The sequence below is a fragment of the Miniopterus schreibersii genome (assembly GCF_964146895.1).
Source record: "Miniopterus schreibersii genome assembly, chromosome: X".
Taxonomy (NCBI): domain Eukaryota; kingdom Metazoa; phylum Chordata; class Mammalia; order Chiroptera; family Miniopteridae; genus Miniopterus; species Miniopterus schreibersii.
In genome coordinates this window covers 63,808,669-63,826,303 of record NC_138104.1, presented here as the reverse complement: position 1 = coordinate 63,826,303, position 17,635 = coordinate 63,808,669, and the positions used below count along the sequence as shown (strand labels likewise).

Sequence of the window (17,635 nt, the reverse complement as noted above, 5' to 3'; positions counted from 1 at the left end):
AAAAAAATAAGTCTTCTTCTCTGTTCAAAATTAGAGTCCATTTCCTCCAAATTTGATGGGTAGCATTTATGGCCCTGCCTCCCATAAATGTCATAGATAATAATGTGGATATGATTATCAGGGTGATTCTTAAATACAAACTGCCGTAAGTGAAAGTCTGTCTTTATGTGAAACCCATAAATAAACTCCCAGCCTTCTGGAGGGTAATTCTAGTCTCTTAATTGTTTCTTACAGAGGTGATTTCTCAATATTCTTTTTATCTTCATGGCTCTGGTGCCTTCATGCTCTATGTCCTTTTATTCTTTTATCAGGTAACAAAGCCTATGCCATTTCCAACCATTATCCCTTTCATGTTAGCTGCTGAACTATTTGATCATAAACATTCATTTAAGATACAATATCCTTGGTATATAAAGCAGCTAGCTACAATCAGTATTCACTAGGCAGTGAATTTAACAGAGACATTGACAGACTCCAACAGTAGAACAATGGCTTATTTTATTTGCAAGGGAGTAACTCTTTTATCAATACCACTGATTGAATAATAATATTAGCTAGCTCCAGAGAAGTTTTAAACCAGAAATGTTTTAAGATAAATAGAAATACAGCCCTCTTGTTAGGAAAATTTACTCTCTAATATCTTACCAAAGAAGTGTGAGAGGTTTGTTTGACTCAAATAAGCAACTTCAAGTGACCTGCAGTTGTCATGTTGGTGTTCAGCCACAGAGAAACCCAAGTTGAACTATGTAATAATGTATATTATAATTAACAAGACAACATATTCCAACACACTCTCCCATAAGGTGTGAATTTGCCCAACCTGTAAGGAAAGCAAGTCATCTGAGCTCTGGATGGTAGTCATAAAACTTCTTATGAGTCTAGACTTAACCCTGATAAGAGAGGGTTAGAAATTCCCAGAGAAAAGTTGTCCCAGAATTTACAGAGAACTTCCCAGATCCTGTTATCTAGAATGAACCTAAACTCATATTAATCTTTTTTTAAAAAAAAAAAAATATATTCCCCAGCCTGGACCCAGATTGGAGTCTTCAGAAAATCTTTTCAACCACATCTACTTTTTGGTTATCTGACAGGAACTAAACTCAGTTTTGTCTTTGATATAAATACCAACATTAGGATCTGTCAATTGTAACTACAGTACTTCTATCCATTAGGCTTAGCTCCTTTATTTCTAAGTAATGTAGGTAGAACCAGTTTCGTTTCTCTTATCACTCTACTCTTCCATCAAGCTCTTCTCTTAAACTATCTTCCTGTTTTAAGAATCAAGCAAGCGGGGGAGGGGGGAGATGGCAGCACTGTGAGAAGAAGCAGAACATCCCCTGCTCCCAGCTACAGACTCGATTTACTCCTAAAATACTACGTAACCAGCTTGGAAAAACCAGAGAAACATAACTGAGTGGACATACTGAGTAGGAAGCACTGAAGAAACATCATAAAATCTAGTAAAAGAGGAGATAGGTAGAAAGGGGGAGTCCCCCCTGAAGCCTGTGCTAGGCTCTGGACCCCCTAAGCTTGAGGGCTTCAAAGTTCCCTCCCCTTGGGAGTGCAGACCAGCATCCAAAAGGGGGATCTCCAACCACAAGTGGAGGAGAAGGGAAGGAATGCCCTGCACCAAGGGAAGAGGGACCCAAGGGAGCGGTGTGCCTGCCATGAGGGGATGGTGCCTTCCTAGTGAAACAAAGTTTCTAATGGCAGCCACGACCAGTGTCTAATGCTCAGCATGCTGACAATAGGAAGGCTGTCCCAAAGTATGTGGCACCCAAGTAGTAAGAGACCAGAGGTCTGCACTGTTGAGCCACATACAGGAGCCCTCTGCCTTCCTTTAAGGCATTGTGTTGAGCCCCAGAAAGCATTAAATATGTGTGGTGTGAGGAAGGGGAAGAGAGCCCTCCCACCCTGAGCTCCCAGTGGGGAGAGTCTGGGATTTTTGGACCAGCCCTGAGGGGAGCCCTGGTGGCGCACATCGAGCCGCCCCAGCTTCACTGAGCTCAGTGGTGCAGGGGAGCTGCAAGGAGCTGACATTGAGTCCCTCCTGCTGGGTGCCTTGGCATACTGTAGTGGGACCTTGCAGGGCGGATTCTCTACTTGTGTGTTGCTCTGTGTGTTTTTGAGTTTTTGATCAATGAACTGGCTCCCACCTTCCTGGCTTGCATTGGGCAGAGAGACCAGCTGAAGCTGGGATTTGGGTCTCCATAGTAGAGTGTTTGAGGTGCACACCTGGTGCGACCAGCCAACCAGATCTGGGAAGGAAAGAGTGGAGCACACCTGCCTCTCCTATAGCCTGGGAGCACTGCCTCCAACAGGAAAGGGGCTATTTCAACTCACTGAAGCCCCAGACATCCCCCACAGGGCACAGTCCCAAGGGGAAAAGGAGAACAGCTCACAGGAAGGCATTACAAGAATAAGACACTAAGGGACAGTTGTTTGGGATCTGGAGGAAAATCTGAAAACCCTGCTGGGGGCTGGGCAGGCAAAAGGCTCACTGGAATGTTTTTTAATCCAACCCACAGAGCACAGGCTTCTGAACCTGCCCATACAGAAAAGGGAACACACTGAAGTCAATCTGACACTGAAGCAGGCCAGTGCATGGGGAACTAGAATTGGAGGATAAGGTAGAGACAGAGGAGCTGGCTGTGGAGCAGAGACTAACTTTCTCACAGTGAGTGCTTGACAACAAAACCTCTAAGTAAGGGGAGTGTTATCCTGACCTACACTAGCCATCCTGCACTCTAAAGACTCTACAGAAGACTCTGGAGTAAGACCAGGCAACTGCAAGTCGCAAAATAGCTGAAAAGAGGAGGTGGCCCACAAAGAGCCTCAGACCAACTAACTACCTAAGGACACCAAAGCCAAACCTAGACAGCTCCTCACATTGGCTAATACACAAGTACCTCCTAGAAGAAAATAAATCAGCATAAAAAAGAGTGAGCCACATCTCCAAACAACATAAGCTGACCGGAAAAACTCACCACATTGACTTTTTTATTTTGAGAAAGGGGGGAAAAAAATTATTTTTTCTTTTTAAATTTTATACTTCAAAAAAAAATTTTTTTTAATATTTTTTTTTGTTTAAAGAATTTTGTTTTGCTTAGCTTGTTTTGGGGTGTTTTTTTTGTTTTGTTTTTTGTTTAGTTTTGTATATTTACTTTGCTTTGTTTTATCCTTGCTTCTACTATCAAGATTTTCTTGATATTCCATGCTTAATTCTTGGGACTTTATCATTATAACCAACAAGTTTACTGCTTTTCTCTATAGTTTCCTCCATATCTCTTATTGCATTACCTCCCTGCCCTGGCTTTATCTCTTTCTCTCCTCTAGATCTATTGGCATAACATTTTCTTCTTCTTTTATTTCTTTTTTTTTCTTCTTTCTGTCTTCCTGTATTTTTGTTCAATTGTAGTTCTCTTTCTTGTATTTTTGATTGTAATTCTCTTTATTGTATTTTCATTTTCAACTATTATCCTATTCCTATTCTCTCCCATAATTTTTTGTTGGCCTTTCTTTCAGAATCTTTTCTCTGCCTCTTTTATCTCCCAGTACCTTCTCTACTTTTTACAATTTAGTTTAGTTTATTATTATTTTCTAAATTTGAATCACTATTAACATATTTTTCTCTCTCTAAGCTTTACTTTTCTTTCTATCTTTCTTTCTTTACCTTTTTTTCCTTCTCTAGAATTTATGTTCTCCCTTCACTCTCCCAGTCCTAATTTCACTTGGGTTGTTTTCATTGAGATTGTCAAGATATTTTGTAAGATACCCCTTATTTTCTGGAAGTTTAGTTGTGAATTTCCCTGCCTTGCAAACACCCATACAACAGTTTACATGATGAGGTTGGGACTGAGGTGCACAGTTAGCCAACCTGAGAGGAGAGTCCTCCCAAAGACTGGTCAACAACAATCTAGACCAAACCACAATAGGAGAACTCAAAGAACCCACAAAAGGGACACGCCTAGACTGAAGAGCTCAGAAGAATAAGGAAAACACACCTTTGTGCTCTACTGGACTCACACTACATAATCCCTCCCCATAAGACTGGGAGACGGCAAATATATCTAGTATATAGATACAAACAATAAGAGCCACCAAAATGGAGGGACAGAGAACTCCCAAATTAAAGGGAAAATTGCCAGGAAACTACTTCAATGACATGAAGTTAATCAAGTTATCAGAAACAGAGTTCAGAGTAATGATTATAAAGATGTTCAAGGAAATTAATGAGAAGAACAAGGCAGTAGATGGTAAAGTGGAGGAACTTATTGAAAACATGAAGAAAAAAATATGTAACATATACAAAAATCATACAGAAATAAAGAATGCTGTATCTGATCTCAACAATACACTGGAAGGAATTAAAAGCAGGCTCAATGAAGCAGAGGATAGAATAAGTGACTTAAAAGACAAGGTAGACAAAAATCAATCAGAGCAGCAAAAAAAAAAAAAAAAAACCCTGAGGACAGTCAAAGGGAGTTTTGGGACAACATGAAGCAACACAACATTCACATCATAGGAGTGCCAGAGGGAGAGGAAAGAGAGCAAGGAATAGAGAGCTTGGTGAAGGAAATAATTACACAAAACTTCCCTATGTTGGCGGAGGAAAAAGCCACACAAGTTCAAGAAGCACAGAGGGTTCCAAACAAGAGGGACCCAAAGAGGCCCATTCCAAGACACATCATAATTAAAATGGCAAATTTCAAGGACAAAGAGAGAATATTAAGGGCTGAGAGAGAGAGACAAGCAGTGACCTACAAGGGAACCCCCATAAGGCTGACATCAGATCTCTCAACAGAAACTCTTCAGGCCAGAAGTGAGTGGCATGAAGTTATCAAAGTAATGAAAAGCAAGAACATGCAACCAAGATTGTTTTAACCGGCAAGCCTATCATTTAAAATTTAGGATGAAATAAAGAGCTTACCAAACAAAAAACATCTAAAGTAGGTCAGTACCACCAAACCAGCAATGCAAGAAAAGCTAAAAAGACTGCTCTAAGAAAAAGAAGAAATAATGAGAAAAAGGTACATCAGCATAAAGGGGAAAAATGGCAGTAAATAAATATGTTTCAATAGTAACCTTAAATGTAAATGGAATAAATGGCCCAATCAAAAGCTGAATGGATAAGAACACAGGATCCAAATATATGCTATCTACAAGAGACCCACCTGAGAGCAAAAGATTCACATAGGCTGAAAATGAAGGGATGGAAGAAAATACTAAATGAAATGGAAAGGGATAAAAAGCTGGAGTAGAAATACTTATTTCTGACAAAATAGACATGAAAATAAAGACCATAACAAGAGACAAAGATGGTCACTACATAATACTAAAGGGATCAATCCAACAGGAGGAAATAACCCTTATAAACAATTATGCACCCAATATTGGAGCAACTAAATATATAAAAAACTTCCTGGTGGACTTTAAGGGAGAGAATGACAGCAATACAGTCATAGTGGGGGATGATAACACTCCACTGTCAGCATTGGACATATCATCAAGACACAAAATCACCAGGGAAACACAGACCTTAAGTGACACATTAGACCTAATGGGTTTAATTGACATTTACAGAACATTTCATCCGAAAGCAGAAGAATACACATTCTTCTCAAGTGCACATGGCATATTCTCAAAAATAGACCACGTGTTAGGTAACAGGGCAAGCCTCTACAAACTCAAGAAGATAGAAATCATATCATGCATCTTGTCGAGTCACAATGTCATGAAACTAGAAATCAACTACTATAAAAAAAACTCAAAAATATTCAAACACATGGAGGCTAACAAAGAGTATTAAACAATGAATGTGTTACCAATGAGATCAAGAAACAAATCAAGCACTTCTTGGGAAAAAAAAAAAAGAAACAGACAACAACCCAAATACTATGGGACCCAGGGAAAGCAATCAATCCTGAGAGTAAAGTTCATAGCATTACAAGCATACCTCAAGGAACAAGAAGAAGCTCTACTAAATCATCTAACACGACAACTAAAAGAAGTAGAACAAGAACAGCAAGAAAACCCCCAAGGAAGAAAAGGAAGGAAATAATAAAGATCAAAGCAGAAATTAATGACATAGAGATTAAAAAAAAAGACTATACAAAAAATCAATGAAACAAGAATTGGTTGTTTGAAAAGATAAATAAGATTGATGCACCTTTAGCCATACTCACTAAGAAACAAAGACAGAGAACCCAAATAAATAAAATCAGAAATGAAAGAGGTGATGTAACAACTGACCCAACAGGAAAGGATTGTAAATGAAAATTACAGGATCCCTGATGAACATTCATGCTAAAATCCTCACTAAAATACTAGCAAACTGGATCCAGCAATACTTTAAAAAGATCTTACACCACGACCAAGTGGGATTTATTTCGGAGATGCAAGCCTAGTATAACATCTGCAAATCAATAGTGATACATCACATAAACAAAATGAAGGACAAAATTCATATGATCATATCAATAGATGCAGAAAAAACATTCGACAAAATCCATACATAGGATTGTAAGAAAATACTAGGAGCAACTGTATACCAACAAACTGGACAACATGAGTGAAATGGACAAGTTCCTAGAAGCATACAATCTTCCAAAGCTGAATCAAGAAGAGGCAGAAAACCTTAATAGGCCTTTAACAACTAATGAAATTGAAGCAGTAATCAAAAAACTTCCAGCAAACAAAAGTCCTAGTCCAGATGGATTTAAAGACGAGTTTTACCAAACATTCACAGAAAAATGAATACTTATTCTGTTGAAACTATTCCAGAAAATTCAAGAGGAGGGAAGTGTCCCAAACACTTATGATGTGTCCACCATCATCCTAATCCCAAACCCAGATAAAGACACTACAAAAATGAAAATTACAGGCCAATATCACTGATGAACATTCATGCTAAAATCCTCACTAAAATACTAGCAAACTGGATCCAACAATACTTTAAAAAGATCTTACACCATGACCAAGTGGGATTTATTTCGGGGATGCAGCCTAGTATAACATCTGCAAATCAATAAATGTGATACATCACATAAACAAAATGAAGGACAAAATTCATATGATCATATCAATAGATGCAGAAAAAGCATTCGACAAAATCCAGCACCCATTTCTGATACAAAATCTCAGCAAAGTGGGAAGAGAGGGAGCACACCTCAACATAATAAAGGCCATATATGACAAATCAACAGCCAACATCATACTCAGTGGTCAAAAACTACCACCATTTCCCTTGAAAACAAGAACAAGAAAAGTATGTCCACTTTCACCACTCTTATTCAACATAGTACTGGAAGTCCTCGCCACAGCCATGAAACAGGAAGAAAACATAAAAGGTATCCAAAAGGTAAGGAGGAAGTAAAACTGTCATTATTTGCAGATGACATGATATTGTACATAGGAAACCCTAACTACTCCTTCAAAGTACTACTAGGTTTGATAAACGAATTTGGCAAGGTAGCTGGATACAAAATCAACATCCGGAAATCAATGGCATTCTTATACACCAACAATGAACTTTCAGAGAGAGAAACTAAAAAAACAATACCACTTACCGTTGCAACTAGAAAAATAAGATACCTAAGAATAAACTTAACTAAAGATGTAAAAAACCTGAACTCAGAAAACTAAAGGACACTGAAAAAAGAAATAGAGGAAGATATAAACAAGTGGAAGAATATAACATGCTCATGGACTGAAAGAATTAATATTAAAATGTCCATACTACCCAAAGCAATTTATAAATTCAATGCAATTCCTATTAAAATACCAACAGCATATTTCACAGATCTAGCACAAACATTTAGAAAATTTATATGAAACGAAAAAAGACCCCAAATAGCTGCAGCCATCTTGAGAAAAATGAACAGAGTGGGAGGTATCACTTTACTGGATATCAAACTGTACTACAAAACCATTGTAATCAAAACAGCCTGGTATTGGTATAAGAACAGACATATAGATCAATGGAACAGAACAGAGACCCCAGAAATAGACCCACGCCATTATGGTCAGTTAATATTTGAAAAAAGTAGCAAGAACGTACAATGGGGTAAAGACAGTCTCTTCAATACATGGTGCTGGGGAAATTGAACAGCTATATAAAAAAAAAAATTTTTTTTTAAATGGAATTAAACCACCAACTCTCAGCATACACAAAAATAAACTCAAGATGGATAAAAGACTTAAATGTAAGTCAGGAAACCATAAAAATCCTGGAAGAAAACATAGGCAGTAAAGTCACAGACATCCCACGTAGTGGACTTTTCACTGATACATCTCCTAGGGCAAGAGAAACAAAGGAAAAAATAAACATATGGGACTACATCAAACTAAAAAGCTTCTGCACAGCAAAAGAAAACAGCCTCAAAATAAAAAGGAACCCCACAGTCTGGGAAAACATATTTGTCAAAGATGTATCTGATAAGGGGCTAATTTCCAAAGTGTACAAAGAACTCATACTACTTAGCAAGAGGAAGAAAACCCAATTAAGAAATAAGCAAAGGATCTGAATAGACACTTCTCCAAAGAGGACATACAGATGGCCAAAAGACACATGAGAAAATGCTCAACGTTGCTAATCATCAGAGAGATGCAAATTAAAACCACAATGAGGTATCACTTCACACCTGTCAGAATGGCTACCATCAACAAATCAACAAATGACATGTGCGGGTGAGGATGTGGAGAAACGGGAACCCTAGTACACTGCTGGTGGTCATGCAGCCTGGTGCAACCACCATGGAAAACAGTGTGGACGTTCCTCAAAAACTTTAAAATCAAGCTGCCTTTTGACCCAGTGATCCCACTTCTAGGAATATATCCTATGTATCCTGAAACACTAATCAGATAGAATATATGCACCCCTATGTTCATACCAGCACAGTTTACAATAGCTAAGATCTGGAAGCAGCCCAAGTGCCCATCAGTAGATGAGTGGATAAAAAGCTAGGGTACATATACACCATGGAATACTATGCAGCTGTAAAAAAGAAGGATCTCGTACCCTTTGGGACAGTATGGATGGACCTGGGGAATACTATGCTAAGCTAAATCAGCCAGGCAGAGAAAGACAAACATCACATCATCTCACTTGCATGTGGTATCTAAAGAACTTAATAAACTGATGAACAGAATAGATTTAGTGACATGGAAGGATGGATCAGACTAACGAATCTCAGAGGGATGGGGTAAGGCGGGTGAGTGGAGGGGGATAGGTTAACCAAAGAATTCATTTTCATATATGCACAACTGAAGGACACGGACAATGGGTCACTGGGGAAAAAAACGAACATCTGTAATATTTTAAAGATAAATAAATAATAATAATAATAAAAAGAAGCAAGTGGCTCCAGGTCAGGATCAAGTTGTAACGTACAGAATAATTATGCATAATCTATTCCAGTTACTCTATATCAATGCAATGTGACAAGAACAACATTTTTAAAGAATTCAGCAGGGGGGGAAATGAGTGTTCCTTAACTAAACTAAATTGCTTTCTAGCTCCAGGTAATGAAACTGAAAATCAACTCTTTATTTTATTTTGATAACCTTAATAGAACATATCCCCAAAGAAGTACTTTTATCAAGTAAAAAGTCTCAATAATAGAAAACAAAAATTTGCTTGCACTTGCTAATACCAGTTTTGGTGTTAAAGCCCAGCTTAGAATAATGAATCTCAGAAGAATGAATCTCATTTTTGTCAAATGCTGGGCACTTATCCAGAAAAATATTGACTTCACACTCTAGCATATTATGGGTCTTAAATATACCCTAATTTCCTACTCCTTTGCTTGAGCAAATACAAAACATTTTGGTTTCAGACCATTAGTAACTGTTCAAGGTAGAAGGGGTTTCTGATTTATTTTCAATTTGGTATTTTCTACTGCCATGGTAAATAATCCTTTAGAAAAAATAACATAAGAAATAAACTAGTATTTGTTGAGATCATATTTATTAAAGGTATAACATTGAACCCGTACAGGGAGTTATGCAATATTTTTCTAAATACAAGGGTCTTACATTTATTTGTGGAGATAAGACACATACATGAAAAGTTGCCTAACAAAACACAGTACAAGATGTGTTATTCACCAAATAAATAGAACCATAGTTTGTGCTATAAGAATTCAAAGCAGAGTGTGATTCCTATGGGCTGGGCTAGTCAGAAAAGGCTTTGCAGAGGAAGTAGAACTGTGGCCTTAAGTTTTACATAGTATTTGGAGTGGTGGCAAGAAATGAAGAGGCAGAAGGTACAAGGAAGGTCAGAGATTGTGATGCATAAACCTCCAAGCTAAATAAGAGGAATATGAAAAATGTAGCCTGGAGTTTAAACGACAGGAGATGGATGGGAACTCAACATCAGAGACCTTCTCACCTTTATTTCAGTATTCTTTGCAACCCTTTTAAAATAGGCTTGCATTATAGAAGATGATTGCTTGATTAATTCAGCAAGTAGATTGGTGTCATATCAAGATCCTTATATCTTTATATCTAGATCCTTAGATATAAGACAAAGAACTTTATGAATGATAAGGAACTACTGATGGTTTTTGAGAAGGAGAATGATATGAAGAAAATGTTGTTTTAGGAAGACAATGAAATGATACTCCTATCAAAGCACACTTCCATCCTATGACAGATTGCTCTAATCCTTAGATCTTTTAGAGGATTGATGAGCTTGTCTCTTCATTAGAACTCAAACTTTCCAACTACATCCTGTATATAAGAGCACTGTTTCTGAGATAAGAAGCCTTTCACATCAAGAGCTTTGTTGTTTAAAAGCATTCTGTGCAAACATCTCTCAGTCAGACAACCATTGAACCTTGCTTGAAGAAAAAATTACCTTATCACTTAGTTTTGGGGAGCCTAACCAAACCTCTGTGATTATGCCTAAGGAAAATTAAGACACTACCACAGGACTTAGGCAAGGTTCTAAGTTAAATTCATGCTTTATACCTCAAAGAATACATTTCTTCAAGGGAACCAAATGGACCTTATTTGTTCCCATGCAAAGTGGTGATAGGTGGGTCCAACTATGGAAGAATCCTTAGTCTCAGTCAATTCCTTACCAGCTTTCTATATAGGAATTCAAGATACATAGGCCTATACTAACTCCTTACCAACCTGACCTTCTCATGAATAATATACTTATGATTACATATTTGGAATGATTAGGTGCATGGTTCTTTTCCACAAGGTTATTTTCTCTCATTCCTACATATAGGAGGCAATACCACTCTGGGGGAGCATGTCTGACTCGTTAACGAAAAATATATAGAAAAAGGAGAGGTGAGAGGGAGAGACTAACATTTGTTAAATCTATTTATGGAGATAAAACACATACATGAAAAGTTGCCTGACAAAACACAATACAGGATATGATGTTTGACCGAATGAGTAGAACCATAAAGTTTGTGCTATAGGAATTCAAAGGAGAGTGAGTCCTGTAGGCTGAGCTGGTAGGAAAGGCTTTACAGAGAAATTACAGTTTGGGTCTTAAAGATTATATAGGATTTAGATTTGTGGAAAGGAATGAAGAGGAAGAAGGTACAAGGAAAATTATGAGTAATACACAAGACCCCAAGCTGTGTGATGAAAAAAGTAACTGGCTCCAACAAAAAGTTTGGATGGTAAGGAACTGGATAGGAATTCCTTGAGGTTAGAGATATTATCACCTTCATTTCATTATTTTCTGCATCCTTAGCAAAGTAAGGTTGCATATAGATGGTTGTTTGATTCCAAGAGTACAACTAAAATTTGTTGGATGACTATTATATGCCAAGTGATTTACAGTTATTTGACAAACATGAGTTATTCTTTGTCTTTCACTGAAGAGCTGGTCCAATATAGCTACTTTCTGTTCAGACTTAAGGACAAGAATACCCTAAGTCTGAGATTCCAGACAAGATAATGCTGTACCCACCATGAAGCCTTGATTCGAAAAACATTCTCAGAGCCACTTTAACTTTTTCACTCTTGCTGGAAGAAAGCAGCCTTGTCTCTGGAATCTACCTAGTTAACTGTGGCAAGGGTAACCTAACTTGGTTGGCCTCTCTGTTTTCTGGAATTCAGACCTCACACATATGGGAGCACTCTGAATGGCACATTGATTTCATAAAGTAGAATGTACTAAGCAGAAACTGTAAGGGTCAAGAACTGTCAACTTTTTAAAATGTCAAGTATATTTTTATGCAGGGCATATAGAGAAAATGACTATCTGCACATTAAGCAAGCTGATTCAGAGTGCACTTTGCTCACCCAAAAGCCTGGAGGTTGGGAAAAAAAAACATTTGTATGAACTATAAATGAGGTTGGTTGTTAATACAAAAGCCTCTTATTTTCTAGATACATCATTCCTTTTTAGAAACACACCAACACCTAAAGTACTATAATAGCTATCGTAATTATGTCAAGTAAAATAAGAGCAAGACAGGGTAATTTTGTGAGTAATGAGACCCAAAATATTCCGTATAAAGTCATATGATGTTGAGCTGTCATCACAGCTATTTAAGTCAAATACCAGCCACTATGATAGATCAGATAATGCTGATAAATAAAAGAATCTTAGTTCATAGTACAGCAGGCTGACTACTCTTGGAATGTGAATGTCTAGGCTGGTTATGAATGCTTCAGTATAGCATACAAGTCTAAAGATTTGCAGATGTCTGCTGCCTCTAAGGACTGAAAAAGAAGGAAATATTCCAGTGAATAAATATCCACCCATATAAGAGAAAGGGACATTTGATTACCTTCACTTTTCAACCTTACAGATTATCCAGAAGGTTCATCATCTCTTGCGGAGGAAACAGAAACATAGCAGTTTGTGCATTTCCTGCATCTCTAAGACAGGTCAGTATTCTAAGGGAGGCACATAAAGGCAAAGGAGTACATTTTCACCCTGGTGAACAAGATAAATTCATCACTCTTGTATTATTCACATAAGTAGAATTTTTAGACATAACTTCCCTGTTTAATGTACTGAAAAAGATGGCCTTATTTCCTGTAAACTCACACTATTCACTTGTGCTAAAAGACCCCCAAGGTATCCAGAAACAGCCAAACATCCCATTCAGGTAATCTGCTTTCATATTATGTATTATAAATCTTGTCCTGGTGCATTCCAGGCTTCTAAAATGATATAGATTATGAATAGGTTCTTTTTGCCTGACTCCATTATGTCAGTTAACAACCTACTCTTATCCACTCACAGGCAAAAAGCACCATCCCTGCACTCCAGTTCTCCCAAAATGCTACTAAATTGTTCACCAGTGGCAGGCAGCCTTACACATGGGATTCTCTTTCGTCCAGTGAAAAGCTAAACAGCCTTCTCTTTGCAACATTCACAGGTAAATAACCTAGTGTGATTCAGCATTAAATGGAGAATTTTAGTGATAGAAATACCATGGAGTTCAAAGCTCTGATCTGATAAGCCTTCTAATTTTATACCCATGAAAAAGCTAGTAATTATTCAAAAGCCTATTGATTTGTTTGTGGACTCTTGGGTCTTCACTTTTTTCCCTTATAGAACCCTGCTGTGTACCAGTATAGATACTGTATAAGACCTTGTATATGCAAGCAATTTTGCTATGTACTTCATATGTATTATCTCATTTAATCCTCATAGCAACTCTATGAAGTGAATGTTATTATTCCCATTTTACTTATGAGAAAACTGAAGTCCAGAGATGTTAAGTCACCTACCCAGCTAGTAAGAGGATTAAAATTCTCTGGTGAAATAAATTTAGGAAATCCTGTATAAGCAAAATTAGAGGGTTGTCTTTACCATAGGGATTCTCAAGATTTTTATTATATAAATGAGTCATGTGACTCTCCAAGAGGAGGATATAGTAGCCCTCTGAAACTATTTGACTAAACTTATTTTATTATGTGCAGATCATGGAATGTTGTCTTTAGTGCAGTACTTATCAAGACTTATAATATGCTAAGGAACTTTGTCAATCCCTAAAAGTGAATAAGTTTACCCAAACTTGTATTACCATGTAACTTTTTTCAGAACATCTTGAGTGAATGTTAAATCATAAAATAAATTCTTGATATGATTTCCTTGATAAGTAAAATTGCTTTTAAGCAATGCTTTTCCCAAAGCACTCTGTTAAAATAAGTTAACTGATTAATTTTGTGCAAACAACAGTCTTGTTTTGCTAATAATGGAAAAGTGTTTGGGAACATAGGAGGAAGGGTGGGGGAATAATTTAAAAACTTATCAAGGTATGATGAATTTTTAATGTATATAGATAATTATTATGGTGATATTTATAAAGGCTCAAAATAGAAAACAACCTAAATGTCCATCAATAAAAGAATGGTTGAATCAGTTATATATGTCCAAACTATTAGATACTTTATACATGTTTTTGTTTGCTTCATTATTAAAAGTTTTAAAAATTAAAAGATAAAGGATAAAGTGAATACCCAACTATTTACAACTTAGAATTAACAAACATAAACATATTTTAATTTTGTCTCAAATTTTTATATATAAAAAAATTGTCATAATTTTTACACAGAAAACACTGATTCTACATTATATTTTTTTCAAAATAAAAAGAAAAACTTGGAGAAATATTTGCAAAATATATAAAACAAAATTCAGCGTCCTTGCTTGGCCTATGTAGCTCAATGGTTGAGCGTTGACCAATGAACCAAGAGATTGCAGTTTGATTCCTGCACATGCCCAGGTTGTGGGCTCTATCCCAGTAGGAGGCCTGCAGGAGGCAACCGGTCAATAGCTCTCATCATTGATGTTTTTATCTCTCTCTCTCTCTCCCTCTCCCTTCTTCTCTCTGAAATCAATAAAGATATATATTTTTTAAAAAATAAAAACATTTAAGAAAAAAATTTAACATCTTTAATTTACCAAGATCTTGGAAATCAGTAAAAAAAAGAAAAAAAAGAAAAAGATAAACACAACAGTTAGAAAATGGTAAAAGGTACAGTTGACAAGCTAAAATTTAAAATGAAAAATAAACATAAAAATTGTTTAACTGCATTAGAAAAATACAAGTTAAAATAATCTAAAATATAAAATTTGTCTGTTGAAGCAACCAATTTGTATAAATTAGAGTATACCTAGTGTTGGCTAGGATATATGGAAAACAAGTGCACTTTTTAAAATTTTCACTGAATTTATTAAAGTTACATTGGTTAATAAAATTATGTAGGTTTCAGGTGTACAGTTCTATAATACATCATCAATAATACATCATTGGGTGTTCACCACCCAAAGTCTAATTTCCTTAAGTCATCATTTATCCCACATTTACCTTCCTCTACCTGCCCCCACTACCCTTTTTCTCTGGTAACCACCATACTAATGTCTGTCTCTATGAGTTGTGTTTTTGTTTTTTGCTTAATCCCTTATTTCATAGAGCTTCCCAAACCCCCCTCAGACAGCTGTCAGTCTGTTCTCTGTATTAACGATTTTGTTTCTATTTTGTTTGTTTATTTTGTTCATTAGATTCCACATATAAGTAAAACCATATATTATTTGTCTTTCTCTGGCTGGCTTATTTCACTTAACATAATACCCTCTATGTCCAACCATGTTGTCAAAAAATGTAAGATTTCATTCCTTTTTATGGCTGAGTATCCCTTATGTAAATGTACCACAGCATTTTAATCTACTAATCTACTGATGAGCATTTGAGCTGCCTCCAAATCTTGAATATTGTAAATAGTGCTGTAATGTACATAAGGATGCATATATTCTTTGGAATCGAGGCCGTGGCTGTGGGTAAGAATGGACCTCCTGGCCATAGCTGCACAACCCTGTGCCTCTCTGAATCCTGGACAAGTGCTTCAGAGGGAGAACTGCTCTGAACGTCACAGGTCTGAACAGCACTCCAATCCCTATGCGATACTGAGCTCAACTGGGCAGAGCCACTGGGAGATGGAAGAACAGGCCAAAAGAATCACCAGGTTTGGGGGTCAGACACTAGCTGTGTGTATGAAGAATGGCCACCATTCCAAAGCTACACTGCTCAATGACTGTGTGAGTCTCTGCCAAGATCTTCCCCAGAATAAGAGCACACCAAAGATACTATTGAATGCAGCCATCAGTCCTTTCTGTAGGACTCTAGGTAAGCAGGTTAATGTTGCCAGTAGTGGGAGAGTTAAGCTAGTGCACTTTCCAGGCTGGTCTTGTAAGAATAGGAGTGCTCAACCATGGGAAGATGGTGTCTGAGGGTGGTGTGGGATAGAAACTCAGCACAAGGATCTTGGTGGCTGATCCTCCAGATATCTCCTCAGGGCCACACCACCCAGGTCTTCTCTGTATGACTCCTGTATTCACTGAGTCACCTTCCCTCTACCAGAGCCCTGGGTGAATGTCTAAGAGCAATATCCTGTGCACTGGCCCTTTAAGAGGGCACCTGGGTTTATAGCAGATTCCCTCCTCTTCCAGGCAGACAGAGTCCCCACTGACTTTCATTGCCAGATAATATTCAGGTTCCTCTTCCCAGCTCTGGTGCTCTGGGTTGGAAATCCCAGCATGGGGTTGACCCCTATACTCTTCAGAGGGAACTTTTACATCCTGGATATCTTTCCACATTCTCAACCACCACACATGGGTGTGAAAGCCAACCCTTTCCAGATCTGCACCCTTTACCAGTCTCCATGTGGCTTCAGTGGGTTATTCAGGTTGATTGCTCTATAATTTAGTTTTAAATCCAGGTTGGCTTCAGGAGGACACAAGTATAGCTCATACCTACTCCACAGACATCTTGCCAAAGGAGAATAGGTGCTGTTAGATACTACTGATGTAAGGTGAAATTCACAGGTCATTTTTTATGGCAGTTTGGCAACATAAAAACCTCAAAATTTTCTTACAATTTTATCTGATAACTTTATTTTAAGTATGCATTTTAATTGAATAATCAGAGATCTGTACAGGTATTCATCATCAATTTACTATAATAGAAAATTAAAAACAAAACTAAATATCTAACAATAGAGGAATGGTAAATTGCTACATCATATGGTGAAATAGTATACACCATTGAAACTAATTATTTTGAAGAATAATTAATAGGTTTATGTGAAAAATCTCTGAGTGCAGTTTAACTTTAAAAGTACATTTTTATCAGCTTTATTGAGACATTGTTCATACCATATAAGTCAACCACTTAAAGTGTACAATTCAGTGGGGTTTTAAAGAATATTCATAAATTTGTACAACCATCATTTGTAATCTATTTTAGAATATTTTTATTAACCCATAAAGAAACCCCATACTCATTAGCATTCACTCCCCATTCCTCTACTCTCACCTCTAGGCAACCACTAATCTATTTTCTGTCTCTACAGATTTTCTTATTCTGGACATTTCATATAATCCATGATTCCATGGAATCATACAACATGTGATTTTTGAGAAGAAAATATTTGAAAATCAAATATCTGATAAGTGACCTGTATGCAGAATATAAAAATAACTTTTGCAATTCTGTATTATAAAGAAAATTTCTCCATATACAAATGATCAATAAGCACATAAAAAGATGCTAAATATCATTAGTCATTAGGCAAATGCTGATGAGTGTAAATGATGCAGTTACTTTGGAAAACAGTTTGGCAATTCCTTCAAAATGTTAAACAAGGG

The 17,635-nt window shown here is 36.9% G+C and overlaps 1 protein-coding gene across 3 annotated transcripts in view; it reads left to right on the top strand.

Annotated features, from left to right (window-relative positions):
• Positions 1-17,635, top strand: part of ZDHHC15 (zDHHC palmitoyltransferase 15) — a 180,421-nt gene that overhangs the window by 151,369 nt on the left and 11,417 nt on the right. For 2 of the 3 annotated variants that reach the window (XM_081125836.1, XM_081125837.1), the window contains 2 exons: positions 12,786-12,864; positions 13,226-14,416. In XM_081125836.1, the coding sequence (XP_080981962.1) occupies positions 12,786-12,832 (47 nt within the window). In that variant the 3' untranslated portion in view covers positions 12,833-12,864; positions 13,226-14,416. Of the gene's footprint in view, positions 1-12,785; positions 12,865-13,225; positions 14,417-17,635 lie in introns of those variants that run through there. The other variant, XM_081125835.1, reaches the window with a different exon arrangement.